We start from the raw sequence: 16,398 nt of genomic DNA, 5'->3' as shown, positions 1-16,398 counted from the left end.
ATATTAATCACTGTGCTAGAACCCTTCCGGAAACCAGTTTGATTCAGTGGAACAAGGTTATTTGAGTTAGACCAATTGAACAGGCTGTCCAGAATTAAGGTGGCAAAATATTTGGCCTCACTGTCGATTAGCGCTATCAGTCTATAGTTGGCTGGGTTTGTTCTATGACCCCTTTATATATTGGATTGATGATGGATCCTCTCCAACTGTCTGGGATGATTCTATTATGCTCAACTTCAGTGTATAAAGTTGACAGAGTGGTCGACCAGTACTCAGGATCGGCCTTGAATATAGCTTGTGGAAGACCATTGGGGCTGGGGGCTCCATACCTGCGGCTCCTCCTGATAGCAAGGGAGACTACCTTGGCACTGAATCCAGCATCACTCTGACAGACGACTTTAGGTTTTACAGAGTCCTTCAGATGCAGATTTACTTCAGATGAAGGCGGTTTGAAAAAGATATCGGCCAGGTAGTCCACCCATTTATCCTCAAAAATTGATGAACAGTTTATTGCTCTTGCCTGCCGGCCAATACCATTGACTATTGCCCAAAAGGCCCTCGGATTGGCCTTACCTGAGCTGTGAAGTAATTTAAGTCAGAAGTTATCCTCCTTTTTGGTGCGTTCTTGCCATAGCTGATTTTTAGAATTTTTTCAAAGAGCCTTTATTTTGGTACATGAAGAATCTGTGAAAGGTCTATATTTTATGAATCTAAGCTTGTGCCCAGTTCCTTTCTTAATTTTAAGATTGTTACTGATAAGCTTGTTGACTTCATCCGATTATGATTTGGAGATTGACGCCTGGCGGAGTCAAGTGAGGATAATGAAAGTAGAAAGACGGCCCATACTTCCACAGCTGACAGGTCCTGGCAAGATGCCGATTGAAGCAGAGTTTTTATATTTTCACACAAACGTGGTAGTAAGGACTCCAACCAAATCAGGCGGTTTAAGTTAATGGGTGTAGTTGTTCCTAGTTCAATGGCAGCTGGGAGAAAACATAGGGCATTCAAGTCCAGTTCTAAATGTTGATATGAGTGGCCACTGTGGAGAGTGGGTTTAATTTTGAACTTGCTTACATGAGCTAACAAGGGAAGATACACGGCCGTATATCTATTATCGTCGCAGACTTTGCGCTGTGATGAGTGAAACTTGGCAGCACGTCATCTTTGGTCCTGCCATTTAGAACCCTCATGCTAAAATGCTCTAGTGCCTCTACCGGTTGTTAACCCATTGTATCCAGTATCTTCCGTACTAGTGGAAGTTGCGGCAGCACTGACCATATAGCATTTTCAGCTGCCAGTTGCTCATCCGGTTCTGTAGTGTGTATTAAGTTGGCATTAAAATCACCCGTCACTAATATGTCCCATATTGGGTGAGCGCATCTTATCTCTTCTACCTTGTTCAATAGTTTCTCAAAAAGGAGGGTTTTCCCATGTTTCTGCGGGTGAGCATAAACATTAAAAATTACTAACGGGGCATGCTGATTATTGATTTTAATGGCCTGCAAGTCGCTTTTTGAGAATGCCAGCTGCTCTGTTGTAGCATAAAGTGCCGTGGAGATATACATGGCTAGACCACCGCTTGGCCTGCCCGAGTTGTTGTTTTTTTCTGCACTAATGTGATGTAATGAGTAGCCTCCTAATTGGATCGGGTCTACTAGCCATGTTTCTTCAGTATGATTATAGAATAATTGCAACTGGTCATTGCTGAGAACCCATCTGTAATGATAGGTTTTGCTCCGGCGATGTTCCAAGACATGATGGTGACTGCCAACCTGTGATCTGCATTTTCTGCATTGCAAATGCTAGGTCAGTTACTCCTTCTCATATTTGAAGTGTGAGCCATCCACCTCCGTTCTTCCTGAACTCCATTCCGTGCAGTTGGAAAGACGATGGAAGTTTTTGAGTTAGGTTCCTCCGGATTAAATTGCCACTGTTCAAATTCCCCGGAATTCGGGCCCCATACGAATTCATGGGCCTTTGGCTTCAATTTGTGACATAAATGTTCTCTAGGGCTTGACAGCAGGGGGAAAGGATAACGTAATCTAGGTGGTTCTGACAACTGTATGCCCCAAATTTCAAATTGCTGTTTTACTGCCATAAGTGATGTAGCGATTTCCCTTGTTCTCCAAGTTGTTGATGTTTGCTCTAGTCCATTTTGAGAGCTACTAGAGAGGAATTTCACCGACATTAGGTCCGTGGATGCGATCTTCTGAGTTGATGGTAACCAAGCCAGGAGCCTCAGGATGTTGGCCCTATTCAAGCTATCTTGTTGACCCCGTGATATATATTGCGGGGTAAAAGGGATCTTCCTTGATTCCCAGTCGTTCTCGGTAGGATGAGTGTATTGTGATTGATGGGGGTGATCTGTAATCCTGTATAACGTTTGCCTACTAGGCTGATCGCCCTCCCACTGGCTACTATTCAGGACCATTTCTGAAGTGGGCGTTTGTTTAAATGAAGAAGTCTTATTTTGGAGGTTGGTTGCAAAAGTTTGTGCGTTTTGAAACGTAACTTTCGTAGTTGTTAACCCTTGATCGTTTGTGATTATGACCACTCTAGAAGGATGGTTATAACTTGGGTTTATTACCGAGGTCATTTCCCTGCTAGTGATATTAATGCCGGACTGTGTGCCATATGCTGAGGGGGGTAGTTTATGACACTGGCTAATAGGCTGTGCTTGAACCTCATTACTATTGTTCCATGACTGTAATTTAAGGCTCGACGGGTTGCCCGATGTGGTGTCTGGGCAAGTTGCTGTAAATTGCAAGGCGCCAACTTGGGTGGATGATCTTTGGAGCACCGATTGCTTCTTATTCCTACCAGTGAAATTGGTACCCAATGCCACTACCTGTGGAATATCTTTTGGTCTTAGTGTTCCTACTATTGCCGTCCTTGGTGGGTCCTTCACAGGTGATTGAGCACCTGATTGGATCGCAGATATTTCACTGCCTATATGTATTTCTGCCCTTGGACACCCCTGGCGTGGAACCAGGTCCATGAATTCCTCCCCTCTCATCTCCGAAGAGTACAGCTTAGACTGGGGTTGTTCTGTCGGCTGGAGCATTTTGTGTTCTGCTAATGGCAGCGAGGCAACTGGTTGAATGCCGCCGGTTGCTAACTGGACTGAGCCATTGACTACCCCTACCCTTGTGGCTTTCACGTGATTTGGGGCCTACAGATTTCCTAAAGACCCAGAGGCCCCGGTTTGTGGTTTCTGGAGCACCAAAAATATGGGGTGGAAATTGCCACTATCAGCTTTGGCATATGTTTTTTTCCTTGCCTTTCTGGCTCGCTTTTTTTGTCTCTTAGATAGGCGTTTAGGTGTTGGGGCTAAATGCTCATTTGTACACTCCGAATTAGTGGGCACTGTTTTTTCTGACTGTGCTGATTCGTCTGTACAGATTGAGTTTATGTCCTGAGTATTTGCCTCCTTTTTTGCAGGACACCTTGTCACAGTACCTGGTATCTTTTGGAGTGTGACTGTGTGAGATGAATCGTGGTTAAGGTTCTTGGTAATAGCATCATCGCTTTTATTTGTTTTGACTTTCTGCAGTATCTCTGTTAAAATATTTGGTAACATGCTCAATTTGTCGATGATTGGACCACAGTTGCAAAAATCTTGCTGTTGATTGCACGTTTGCTCCGTTGGCCAGATGGCCAGCAAATCCAGTTTACAGTTGATCTTAGCAATGTGTGTGGCCATGACATTCATTAGATCTATTTGTAAATCAAGTTTATCCGATTGCATAATAAAACCGTTGTTGAAGTATGTAGAGCGTTTAGAAGTGAGGCATGTAGTCGAGTGAGGTCTCCCATCTCACAACTAGGAATTCCAACTAGAGGGAGACTTTTGGAAAGAATTTTGTTTTCTCTGTTGGTAGTCGCTGGAGCGCTGTTATTGGTAATTAAAATGTCCAGATTACTACTTTCCATTGCTCCAACATCTACTTGTAGTTTGCTCATGCCACTAGAAATTTCAATGATTGAGTTAGAAGGTCTTTCTTGTTGCAGTATGGGCAAACTGTATTTGGCATTTCCCGCCAATGACGGTTGGTTCAGATACTGTTCCTTAGGATTCATTAGAAGTCAAAGGTTTTTAGATCCAGTGCCTCACCCAGAGCGTTGTTATTTGTTATAGAGAGTGCATGCAGCCAAGAATCTTCCACACTTCCTGTAGATGCTTCAAAGCCGATGTCCAATCTCTCATTGATCCCTGGGTATCAGAATTTGTGCACGGGATGGGGATCGACTGTTGGCGGATTTCCACATACACAGGGTCGTTGCATGCCTCTGTGAAGTTGCCACTGATAGTTGGAGGCACAGTGTTACTTAGGTTGACAGACGTGCCCTGTTGTTGATCACCTTGAAGAGTTTCCCCCACCAGAGCGTGAACCTGAGCCGTGATCAGGATACTACCCACCTGCAAGTTTTTGTGAACTATTGGGCTGCTTCATCTCGGGGTTGTTCTGTCGCTCATGGACTGAGCGTGCGTTATGCTCTTCAGAAGCTTGCTGATTGGAACTTCCTGGAGGGGGAGATCCACCCTCAAATGCTGAATCGAGTTTGTTGATACCTCGAACCCCAACTGCCTTGTGCCCAGTGTTTGTGGTACCAGTGGGGTTAGAAGACCCTCGTCAGTGTCGTGATCTGAGAAGAAAGCTGCGGCTGGGTCTTTTAGAAATGCAAACTTGTTGGTGACTCCTGACTTCTTAAAGTAGACCTGAAGAGAAGTGAGAGGCGACACCAGGTGAACCGGCCCACTATCTTGTGGACCCTGTGCAGGGCAGTTTTCCTTCCTTTGCACCCTCCTTTGGGGTCTCTGAGACCTGATTTTACCCTCTATTGGAATCTTGACTCGTCCCGCTCTCATAACGGCTATCTATTGGCCCAGATTCCTGCAGGAAAGTCACGTCTACTTATGCCTAATGAGTTGATATTAAAGACTGGGATGATCGGTGAGTGGGGCACCCAGGACACTCACAAGCTGCACCCAGACCTAGCTGGGCCACTTCCATGTGGCCCTGGTGCACTCACTCTGCAGCAGTTGGCTAAAACGGCTGTGCTCACCTTGGCCGATAGGCAGTTAGCAAGGCCCTAAGCACTGGTTCTCCTGCAGGATTGATGGAGAGTGGAATGATGAAGCAGTGAGCAGGTGTGCCTGATAAGTTGGATTTCTGGAGGCGAAGGACTGGAAGATATTGGATGCAATGGGTGAGCGGGGCACACAGGACACTCATAGGCCGCACCCAGACCTAGCTAAGCCACTTCCGTGTGGTCCTGGTGCACTCACTCCGCAGCTATTGTCTAACAAAGCTGCGCTCACCTTGCCTGAAGGACCAATCAGAGGACCTCTTGTCACAAGGCCTCCTGCTGAGTTTGCTGGAGAATGAAGTGATGTGGAGTTGATTGGGTGGACGCCAGCCTGGTGGGGAGAGAGGGGAGGTGGAGGGGGACAGGACCCGCAGGGTCCGGGTGGAGTGAGGCTCGAGACTCGGGGAGATGACACGCAGCAGACAGGTGGATGGGCGGGTGATACGGAGGAGACCAGTGCTGGGGGAGATGGCAGTGGTGTGGACGCGTAGTGATCAGTGGCGGTGGTTGCAGAGGGGGCCGCCAGGCAGAAAGCACAGGGACAGTGACCAGGAGGGCGACGCGGAGGGGCAAGAGAGCTGCTCACCGAGCGCACCGCAGATGCAGTGAGGCCTCACAGCCTACACTACGAATCTCCAAAAACACGCTCTGGATGCACTGGAGCCCACCGCCTCGCTGAACCCTGAACCCTGCGCCACTCCACCCCAGCTAACCACCACCATCCACTGACCACCACCCTGCTCACCTCACCTCACCTCACCTCACCTCCCCTCCACGGGAAACACCAAGAGCCACTGGCCACTGGCCTCCACCGACCTCCCAACCTTTCCACACCTCAACGCCTCGACACCCCTGCCCCAGCCCCCTCCAAAGAGGACCCACCTCACCCCCCACTGACCCCACTCACCCCTCACTCACTATTGCTGTAACTGGTTCCTCACCGCTCCGCTGAGTCCGCCGTGATTTCCATGTGATATGCTGGTCTTCCCTGGTCTTTTCCAGGTGGTAGCTGCGAGGACGGGACGGTGGACGTTTCTTGATTTAAAAAAAAAAATTTCCTGCTTTTTTTTTCTCCTCGCCTCGTTTCCGGCTTGTAGGGCTACGTGGGCCACCTGAACGTGCTTCGCGTACCTCGCGGGTGGCGGGAGGCTCTCCTCCTCAGAGCACGACTCCTCCTTGACTCGACTAAACAATACAATACAAACTCACCCATATAAGGGTCCCAACCTACAACAATATCAACCCCCACTATGACTCAGACCTAACTGCAATAGCTAGCTGTAAGAAATTGGATTACTGGTTGAGGAAGGGGTGAAACCCGGTTCCAGCAGCAACCACAATTCTTCTCAGGGTGATGTCAGAAGCAAACCCTAAATTATCCTGTGCTCAACCCTCAGGTGGTTTGGCACAGAGCGCTCAGTGAAAACACACCACAAAAGGAGCACACAAAAGGATTAGAAAAATATAATGATTTTTTATAAATAAAACAAGACCATAATGACAAAAATCCAATTAGTGAACCAGAGATATTGAATCCACCCACTGTCGATATCTTGTTGTGCAGGACTAGAATGGAGCCACTATTTCAGGTTGGCTGGAATGGAGCGCAGGTCAGCTACAGGAACCCAGTGAGGCCTGCTGAACAGCCTACCTTTACTGGTTTGTGGAGCATTGTGTGGATCCACATCGGAAATGCCACAGCCCTGCATTAGTTCCAAGATGCAGCGAGGCTGCAGTGTGAGGTCTTGTAGCATCAAGGTCAAGAAGCAAGTCGACAGGGCTTGCATTGTGAAGTCCGGCATCGAGGATGTGGTGCGCAGTTGAGTGATGCATCGGATATGAAGAGCTGCGAGGCTGGGATGTGGAGTACAGTGTTGTTATCAAGGCTACTGTCGATGAAAGATACGAGGGCCTGCAGCAAGGGTACGGTATGCAGGGTTGATTCCGAAGGTGATGCAGACGGCAGCAGCAATGCAGGTCTTTCCGACTGGTTCAATCCAGGCAGCAGTGTAAATACGTCAGTTCTGCTTTGGGTTGTGCCAAGCAGCAGAGGAGATGTGCCGGTTCCACTGGATCCACAGAGGTTGGCAAAGCCCCTTAAGTCCACATCCAACCGTCCAGGACTAGGGTGGCACCACTTGGCAGGGTAGACTCAAAAATGGTAGAATCCAGGTGCAGATGTCAGGTTGTTGGAAGCCTGTTATGACCTTAAGGCTTCAGATCGGGAGGCCAGTCAACTAGCCCTTTGAGTCACTTTGTGTTCTGGGTTCAAGAGCTATAGGTCCAGTCCTACTCACTTAGGCAAGAGGACAGCAGGCAGCAGGTCATCACAGCAAAGCAGGAGTCCAGCAGAGTGCTAGTCCTTCAGCAGCACAGCAGTCCTTGTTCCTCGCAGAGTATCCACAGGTCCAGAAGTGTACTGATGTGGTGGGGTCTGAGGTTCAGCTGTACCCAGTACCCAGTTGTACATTTGAATTGGGGAGAAACTTTTAGAGTTTTCCCTTTAAAGTCCCCAGGCACCTGCCTTCTCTGTCCTGGCTCCAGGCTAACTACAGGGGGTATGCAGCCCTTTGTATGGAGAAAGGGCACAGCCTATGCGAGTGTAAGTAGGGGTGTGCCCAGCTCCTCCCTCCCGTCCTGCCGGTGGTGGTCCATCAAGGCACATCTAAGCTCCCATTTGTGTGGATGTCTAGGAAGAATACACAAAGCTCAACTGTCTGGTATTCCCAGTCATGGACACACAGGTGTGTGATTCCAGTGGTGAGGGAAAACAGCGGGCATCAGTCAGTCTGATATTCTGGGGTTACAGTAGGGGAGAGGCGGACACCCTCAACTGATTCATCATGTTCCTGAGCAGACAAGAGGTCAGAGAGAAGCTCACTCTCCTTTTCCACTCCCTCATCTGTTACCAGGAAAAATGCTCATTTAGGACTTCTTAAAGTATGGTTTGAGGTCGTTCATCTGGAGCACCCTTAAGGAGATCCTAGAGGTCTAGAGGTCTTGAGATCCACCAAATAGGTTGATTCCCCCTTCTGCCCCTTCATTTCCTATAGGCCTGTCCAGTGATCCTGGAGAGCACTGGCCTCCACAGGCTCTATAACCCACACTTTCTGGCCAGGTTGAAACTCTACCAGAGTGGCCTTTTTATTCTTACTAGAGTTTCATAACCTCCTGGATGATCTCAAGATTACTTTTTGCCTTTTTCCAGAAGCTATGCATCTGGTTGCAGAGGGCCAGCATGTACCTGACCACATCTTGAGGAGGTTTCCTGGGAGCTTGACACTTCCCCCTCTCATGAGGCTAAGAGGCTCCCTAACAGGGTGGCCATAGGAGAGTTTAAAGGAGCTAAAACCCACTCTCTTCTGTGGCACCTCCCTGTAGCAGAAGTCATGGAAGGAGGACACCCCCTTACACCTCACAAGCTAATGTAGGCCCATTCTCATGCCTTTCAAGGTCTTGTTGAATCTCTCCACAAGATAATTGTTTTGTCAGTTATAGGGTGTGGAGAACTTATGAGTTACCCCACACCCATCCCTCATGGACTTCATGTATACTGAAATGAAGTTAGTGCCTTTGTCAAACACTCCCTTTTTGGGGAACCCCACATGAGTAAAAATCTCATCAGGGCCCTGACAACCGCAGATGCAGTCACTGACGTCAGAGAGATGTCTTTTGGGTAGCGAGTGGCCTGGTCCACCAAGACCAAGATGAACCTGTTGCCTAAAGCTGTCTTGGGGTCCAACGGTCCAACAATGTTGATGTCTACCCTTTCAAAGGGAGTGGCAACAACAGGTAATGAGATTTGGGGAGCTATAAGCTATTTCCCTGACTTCCCACAGGCCTGGCAGGTGGGATAGGAACTACAGAATGCATCTGAGGCCGTTTTCATCTGGGGCCAATTGAAGTGGGCAACAAGCCTGGCGATGTTCTTGTCTTGCCCTGGATGTCCTGCCAAGGGTATGTTATGTGCCAAACCCAGAAGGAATGTCCTTTAACACTGAGGTACCACCAGCACATGGACTACCACAGATCCTGGAACCTTTGGCACGCTACATAGGAGGTCATTCTCCCAACAGATCAGGTGATCTCCAGAGACACCAACCATGAACTGTTCATCCTTTCCGAACTGGAAATTACACTTATAAATTGTAATAAGGTAACTCCAATGTTATCCTATGGGAGAGATAGGCCTTGCAGTTGTGAAAAACAAATTTATGAGTGTTTCACTACCAGGACATGTAAAACTTGAAAGTACATTTCCAGCTTTTTAAATACATTGCACCCTGCCATTTTGGCTGTCCGGGGACTATCCTGGGGCTGACTTATGTGTAGTAAAAAGGATGTTTTGGGTTCAATCAAAAGTTTGGTTTGGCAGATGGAAAGGGCAGTTGAAAACCGCACACACAGGCTCTGCAGTAGCAGACCTGAGACATGTTTAAAGGTCTACGTAAGTGGCTGCAGGCCTACTAGTAGCATATAATTTACAGGTCCTGAGTACATATAGTACAACTTTACTAGGGTCTTATAAGTAAATTAAATATGCCAATTAGGTATAAACCAGTGTTATCAGGTTTTAGAGGAGAGAGCACAAGCACCTTAGCACTTGTTAAATGTCCTAATCCCAGAAAAAAAAGGATCAGACAAAATGAAGGAGGAAGGCAAAATGTTGGAGGGAAGACCACTCTAAGGCTGATAAATCTAACACTAATCAAATCCCTAATAGCCATCAATACTCAAAAGAGATTGACAGGCATGCTATAAATGGCCCCAATGGCTAAATCCCCAAGCCTCCTCATGGCCTACATGTCTCTATATTACAACTAGTTCGATTATATCACCACCAGTCCAGTCAGAGCACACACATGGACTTCCCTCAGAAGTACATGATCACTCCAATCTCTGACACACTTGTGATTCCTATCTGTTACACTACCGATCCAAAACACAGATTTCTCTCCTGCCCCCCTTAGTGAAATTCAAACTGAAGCTGAAATTAGATTGGCATCTTTTTCTTCCACATGCACTCTCACCTCAGAAACTGCTCTACTGAGTTCCCTCCATAGCTCACCTGAAATACTGTCTACTGTGACTTCTTGTACACACCAAAGTCCCAAATCCCCTCAAACATGCCACCACACGTGTAAACTCCAATGTGGTCTGCCACGTGAATATTGTACAGCCCGCAATGCAATAACCCTTTACATTCCCTCCATCTTGAGAACTAATTGATTCAAACAGAATCTGAGATCTGTCTGCACAAGTAACAAGTGAAAGGGTTTGCCCTACGACAAAGGTAAAGGGTAGGAAAGGGTAGGAATGCACTTTATTTATGCAATATGGTGCATTCCTGTCCTTTCCCCCTGCACTGGTGCCATTTTGGCAGCCAAGCGCCAATGCAGACACTCTTGCACCATAGTGCATGGTGCAAGGGAGCCTGTGTTGTCGGCAGGATTGTTTTTGTGCAGGAAGGGGCACCCTCCTCTGCAAAAACAATCCTGAGTGGCTTTTTCTCCTTTCCATGGGTGCTGAAGAATGCCGCACACATGGAAAGAGGAAAATACAAGGAGAAATAAAGTTATCTCTCATTATTATGCCTCATCTTGGGAGTCGTGAGGTTTGGGTGCATCCCCAGGTTTTCATGGTTTTTTAAATCTGAGGAAGCCTCACAATTCATGGGTGTACACCAACCTCATCACCCATGGAATGCCTCACTTGCACAGAGTAAGCCTTACTCCATATCTTTGAGGTCATTCAAAGCCACACAAAGTGGCCTTGCGTGGCCTCATTGGTATGATTTTGTTGGTTGTGCCGCCGGAGCATCACAATAAGTGACGTTCTGGCGGCATAAGGGGCTCATTAATATACCCCTTCATTTTTAATTACAAGGCAATTTCCCAGAAAAACTCTGAATAGTTATCACAAAAGCTTCAGCCCTCTGGCAGAAGCTTATTACTAAGACACCAAAATTTGCTCAACCTAGATACTCCCAGTTTTAGAAAGTTTTCCACCCTAAAATACTATTTGGTAATATATTAAATACGTAGAATGCCCTCTCAGTAAATATCCAAGGGCCCACGCTAATCTTCATTTTAAATAGCAAATTCTAATATGTATACCCATCACTTGACTTTTGCCTTTCTGTATCACAGTGAATGCCTGTCCCAAATGTGCTCCAGAACTACAAAATATCTCTGAAAAATGTAAAGATGCTTTGTATGTATGTGGTATTTGTGTAGCACAAACCTAGTCTGCAGTGGAACAGGGTCAAAGTCAAAGATACAGTAATTTAGTGATAAGGGGGTAGCTGGGTGCTGAAAGTAAGATGCTGGCTGTGTTGTGCTGTAGTGCTCTTTTAACAGGCATGTCTTCAGATAATTCCTAAATTTGAGCAGACTTGGGATTATGCTATTGGATAAGGGAAAGTCATTCCAAGTCCCTGAGGCATGGATTATGAAGACCTATTGACTTATTTGCAATTTTTATTCTGTTCTCTGATTATGTGTTATGAGAGCCACAGGAGGTGGTTAGCTTGTCAGCTAGATAGGCAGGGGTACCAGGTGGAATGGTTTTGACATTGATGCAGCTGATTCTGAATGTGGTGTGGGCCTGAAGAGGAGCCAGCTGTGCTTCATAAGTATAGGCGTGATGTGGCCATATTTTTCCTGGCCATTGATATGCTGCAGAATGTCCGTAAGGGTGTCAATGTAGAGCACAGTGTGTTTTGATTGCATTGTATTCATGTGTTCATTATACATTATAAAACCCCTATTTCACCCTCTGCCCAGAACCTCGACAGGCTACAGCAAGAAACATAATGAAAGAAAGAAAACTGATTCATAACAATTAACAGAAAATGCTAATGGATGATTAAATTCTATTGTTTTATAGTGACCACGTCACTCATATCATCGCTGAGAACAATTCCGGTGCTGAGGTTTTGCAATGGCTCCAAGCAGAGACATCCAGAATCATTTCAAGTTTTACAATCCTTGACATCTCCTGGTTTACAGATTGCATGGGAGCTGGAGAGCCTGTTCAAATAGAAGGGAAACATCAACTTACTGTGAGTACAAATATTTATTAAAAAATGTTCACTGAAAATCTACAATGAGTCGAGTTAGGATGCCAGCATACTTTTACCAATGTGATGCTGTGAGATCACCAGCAGGAAACTTGCACACTTTTACAGCCTCTTGTGGAATTCCAAGGCATTTTGTAGAACCCAGAGATCCCAATCCATTGAAGATAATTTCTATTTGTGGTATTAATGTACCATTACAAGATTCCCCCTACGGAATTGGGGCAACTGCAGAAATCAGTGTTTCTTGTAATTCCCATATTCTAGGCCCTTTTCCGTGTACATATTTTGTCAGCTTTTACCTGTTGTTGAGAAGTGTACTCTGAAAACCCAGAGTGCAATCATACAATACATCTTGGACTACTGATCTGTAAAGACAGTTCGGTTTGCACCCGAATCAAAAATTCAGTTCCATTTTAAAAATCAGGGACTATGATATAAAGAAAAGTTACTCAACTGTATGTCAATCAATCAATCAGTCAGTAATTTGTTAAGCATGCTACTCACCCGGTAGGGTCTCAAGGCACTGGGGCGTGGGCGGGGTGCTGCTGCTCGAAGAGCCAGGTCTTGAGGTGCTTCCTGAAGGTCAGGAGGTCCTGAGTCAGACGTAGGTTGCCAGGGAGGGAGTTTCTAGGTTTTGGTGGCAAGGTGTGGTCTGGTGGATGCGGGGGACGGTTGCGAGGGCAAGGTTGGCGGAGCGGAGCTGGCGTGTCGGGATGTGGAAATTGAGACGCCCTTTGAGGTACGCAGGTCCGGCGTCGTGGAGAGCTTTGTGAGCTTGGATCAGGAGTTTGAAGACGATCCTTTTGTTGACGGGGAGCCGGTGGAGGTCTCTAAGGTGGGCTGAGATGTGTTTGTGGCAAGAGAGGTTGAGGAAGAGTCATGCTGAGGCGTTCTGGATGTGCTGGAGTTTCCTCTGGAGCTTGGTCGTTGTTCCAGCGTAGAGGGCGTTGCCGTAGTCCAGTCTGCTGCTAACGAGGGCATGGGTGACCATTCTTCTGGTTTCCACGGGGATCCATCTGAAGTCTTGTCTTTGAATCTGTAAACAGTAGAATATCTCTGCATATACTTGGGCTACACTTTTTTCAGAATATGTTTGTCTAGAAAAAAACATGACATAAGAGTGCCACCACCATTTGGATTTTCAATATACAGTATTCGGCTTATCATGGCTGGTGCCCTTCTCCAACCTTACTTGGTCTCCAACACCTAGTGTTTACTATGACTGACTTCTACTTGTCCTGGAATTAAGAGGGCAACAGATAGAAATGGGGTTTCTGCTTGGCTAGGGTATGCGCCTAAGCCAGGCAGAACCCACCCAATCTAGTCAGGGCAAGGGAGTTACAAACCCAAGATAACCGCTGCTCACCCCCTTGATAGCTTGGCACAAGCAGTCAGGCCTATCCCAGAGGCAATGTGTAAAGCAATTGCACAACATACATGAAGCACTATCCCCACCACAAAGGAAACACAACACCAAGTTATATAAAAATAAACTGTACTGTACACAACATTATTAGACCAAACACAACATGTCATTAATACACTGATACCCAAGCAGTTGTCAGAACATTCCAGATACTCTGCAGAAATCAGCAGTAGTCTCATATAACACACGTTACTCGTTATTCTGCAATATAAGCAAAAAACATTACTATAGAAATGCACTTGTCAAAAAAGTATCATAAATCATACCAGGAACATTAGAAACCATATGGCAAGTCACAGAAACAGAAACATATCACCCTGGTAAAACCTTACTAAAATGATGCACATATCACGGTAAAGCACATATCACCAAGAATGCATAAGGTTATAATAAACCTATAAAAGGAACATTGTGTACCTTTGGCAAGTCATGAGGACATATCACCAGTAATGCCCAGCATTATCAGGACAGCACACATTATAGACAACATTCCCTAATTGGCAGGTCACTAGTATCATCACTTGGATGTAATATGGAGATATATTCTTAGCAGGCATATATCAGCCCACCAAAAGAGAACAGATCCCTAGGGAGGTCAAGACACCTGCATCAAGTAAAAATCTCCTCCGTCGAGGTTCTCCTCCCCGTCCTGCCACCTTGTGTACTGCTGAAAGAAAGGGGCCTCGCCAACCCGGGCACTTACTGGGAGGCATCCCCCTCCTCTCATGGGGGCAGCCTCGGTATGCATAGGGGTTACCTGATGGGCCACTGCCAACTTCATTGGGGCAAGGAGCTCACCCGCTCCTGTCGGGAAGAAAAGGAGTCGGCTTCCTAAGCACGCTTGGACAGCTACCCTGTCACAGTGCATTCAATGACCCAAAACGGACAGCGCACACAGAGCCTCCCCAGGGCTTCCTAGGACCAGTGCTAACCTGTGCCAGTAGCGGAGAGGCTCCTGTTGATGTCACTGGTGCACCAGCCCTGCGTGTCCTCCGTTGATTAGGCCTTTTGCTCTGCCAGCGGTGCCTTTGTCCTGCCTGATCGGCAGGCAAACTTGCTTTCTCCCCAGGTCTCTTGTACCCAGGGGCACTTTCAAATGCACTCCGGTGCCCCAGGGGTGCCAATCATAGGGAATGCTTCAGGCGTGTTGGGCTTCCTCAGGCAGTGCTTTTCATGCACTGTTATCGGCTTACACAGCGCTTCATGGCAATCACAAAAACAACCACAGCACTTTCCGGGCGCTGGCTCAGAGAATGAAGTGCTCTTCTTGGTGCTGCAGTAACCAAGGACAAAGCACTCCTTAGCGCAGAAAAGCCAGCAATTGCAAGGGGCGGGGGCCACTGCACCCAGCCCCTGGAGGACAAAAGTGGAGTACAGGGCAGTAGGGCCCAGCAGTAGGCCAGCACAAAGGGATGCAGACAGTGGCAGTTCCTCCAAGTGACCTAGCAGGTCACAGGTCAGCACAGCAGCAGCAGTCCAAGGCGGTTCCTGGTGAGTCCCTCCAGCGGCATTCTGTGTTCAGTTACAAGCATGTTAAAGTCCATAGTGTCTCCAAATTGTGGAGAAAAATCTCCTGTACTTATACGCAGTTTTGCAAAGGTTTAACAAAGAGGGGGAGAGAAGGTTCCAACCAGTTACAACCGGTTCTGGGAGTGTCCCCTCTCTCCTCCAGCACAGGCTCCAAACATGAGTTGAGGGTAAACAAGCCCTTTGTGTGAGGCTGGGGCACAGCCTTTACATTTGCAAGTGTGCCCCACCTCCCCTTCTCTCAGCCCAGGAAGACCATTCAAAATATAGATCACCTCTGTGACAACTCCACCCTCTTTGTGTACAGGCTGTCTGAAAAGTATGCACAAAGTCCAACTGTCACTCTGCCCAGACATGGATTGGAGTCAAGCTGCCAAACACTAGAGTCATAAACACTGAGAAATACTCACTTTCTAGAAATGGCATTTCTGTGATGATAGTAAAAACAATCCACCTACACCAGTAGGCAGCATTTCTCACTACCGTTAAACCCATACCAAACATGCCTACGCTACTCCTCATAAATCAGACAATACCCCCTAGACATAAGGCAGAGAATTTCCAATGCAATCATATGAGAAGGCAGCACTCACAGCAGCCAGAAACCAAATAGGCTGTTTGGCACTACCAGGACAGGCCACGCAACCAGGCACATGTCCTGCTTTCTACATACATATCACCCTGCCGATAGGGCTAGCTAAGGCCTACCTTAGGGGTAACTTACATGTAGCAAAAGGGGAGTTCCGGGCCTGACAAGTAAATTTAGATGCCAGGTCCATGTGGCAGTAAACCGTGCATGCTGGCCCTGCGTTAGCAGGCCTGAGACAGGTTTGAAATGCTACTTCAGTTGATTGCGCAAGCAGCGCTGTGTAGCATTTAATTTACAGGCCCTGGGTATAGGGATACCACTGTACAAGGGACTCACAGGTAAATTCAATATGCCAATTAGGTAGAAGTCAATCATACCAACTTTAGAAGGGAAAGCGCCTGCACTTTACCACTGATCAGCAGTGATAAAGTGCTCGGAGTCCTCGAGCCAATAACAAGAGGTCAGAAAAAATAGGAGGAAGGAGGCAAAAAGTCTGGGGATTAACCTGCAAAAAGGGCCAGGTCCAACAGCTACTATGCGTTTGGAAAACCATGGCCAGATGTATCAAGGAGGCCTTTCGCGGGTCGGAAATAGCGATTTTTAAGAAATTGCTATTTCTGATTCGCAAAATGCAGTGTATCACAGTTGCGAATCTGTAATAGCGATTTCTTAAAAATCGCAAAT

General features: G+C 46.9%; 1 protein-coding gene across 1 annotated transcript in view; it reads left to right on the top strand.

Moving 5' to 3' along the window:
- DNTT (DNA nucleotidylexotransferase) overlaps window positions 1–16,398 on the top strand; it is a 1,044,127-nt gene that overhangs the window by 142,594 nt on the left and 885,135 nt on the right. The window contains exon 2 of the mRNA XM_069242235.1: window positions 11,980–12,154. Within this exon, the coding sequence (XP_069098336.1) occupies window positions 11,980–12,154 (175 nt within the window). The remainder of the gene's footprint in view (window positions 1–11,979; window positions 12,155–16,398) is intronic.

This window comes from Pleurodeles waltl, chromosome 6 (genome assembly GCF_031143425.1).
Source record: "Pleurodeles waltl isolate 20211129_DDA chromosome 6, aPleWal1.hap1.20221129, whole genome shotgun sequence".
NCBI classification, from domain to species: domain Eukaryota; kingdom Metazoa; phylum Chordata; class Amphibia; order Caudata; family Salamandridae; genus Pleurodeles; species Pleurodeles waltl.
Note: the sequence above shows the minus strand (reverse complement) of the source record. Positions and strands in the feature narration are given on the sequence as shown.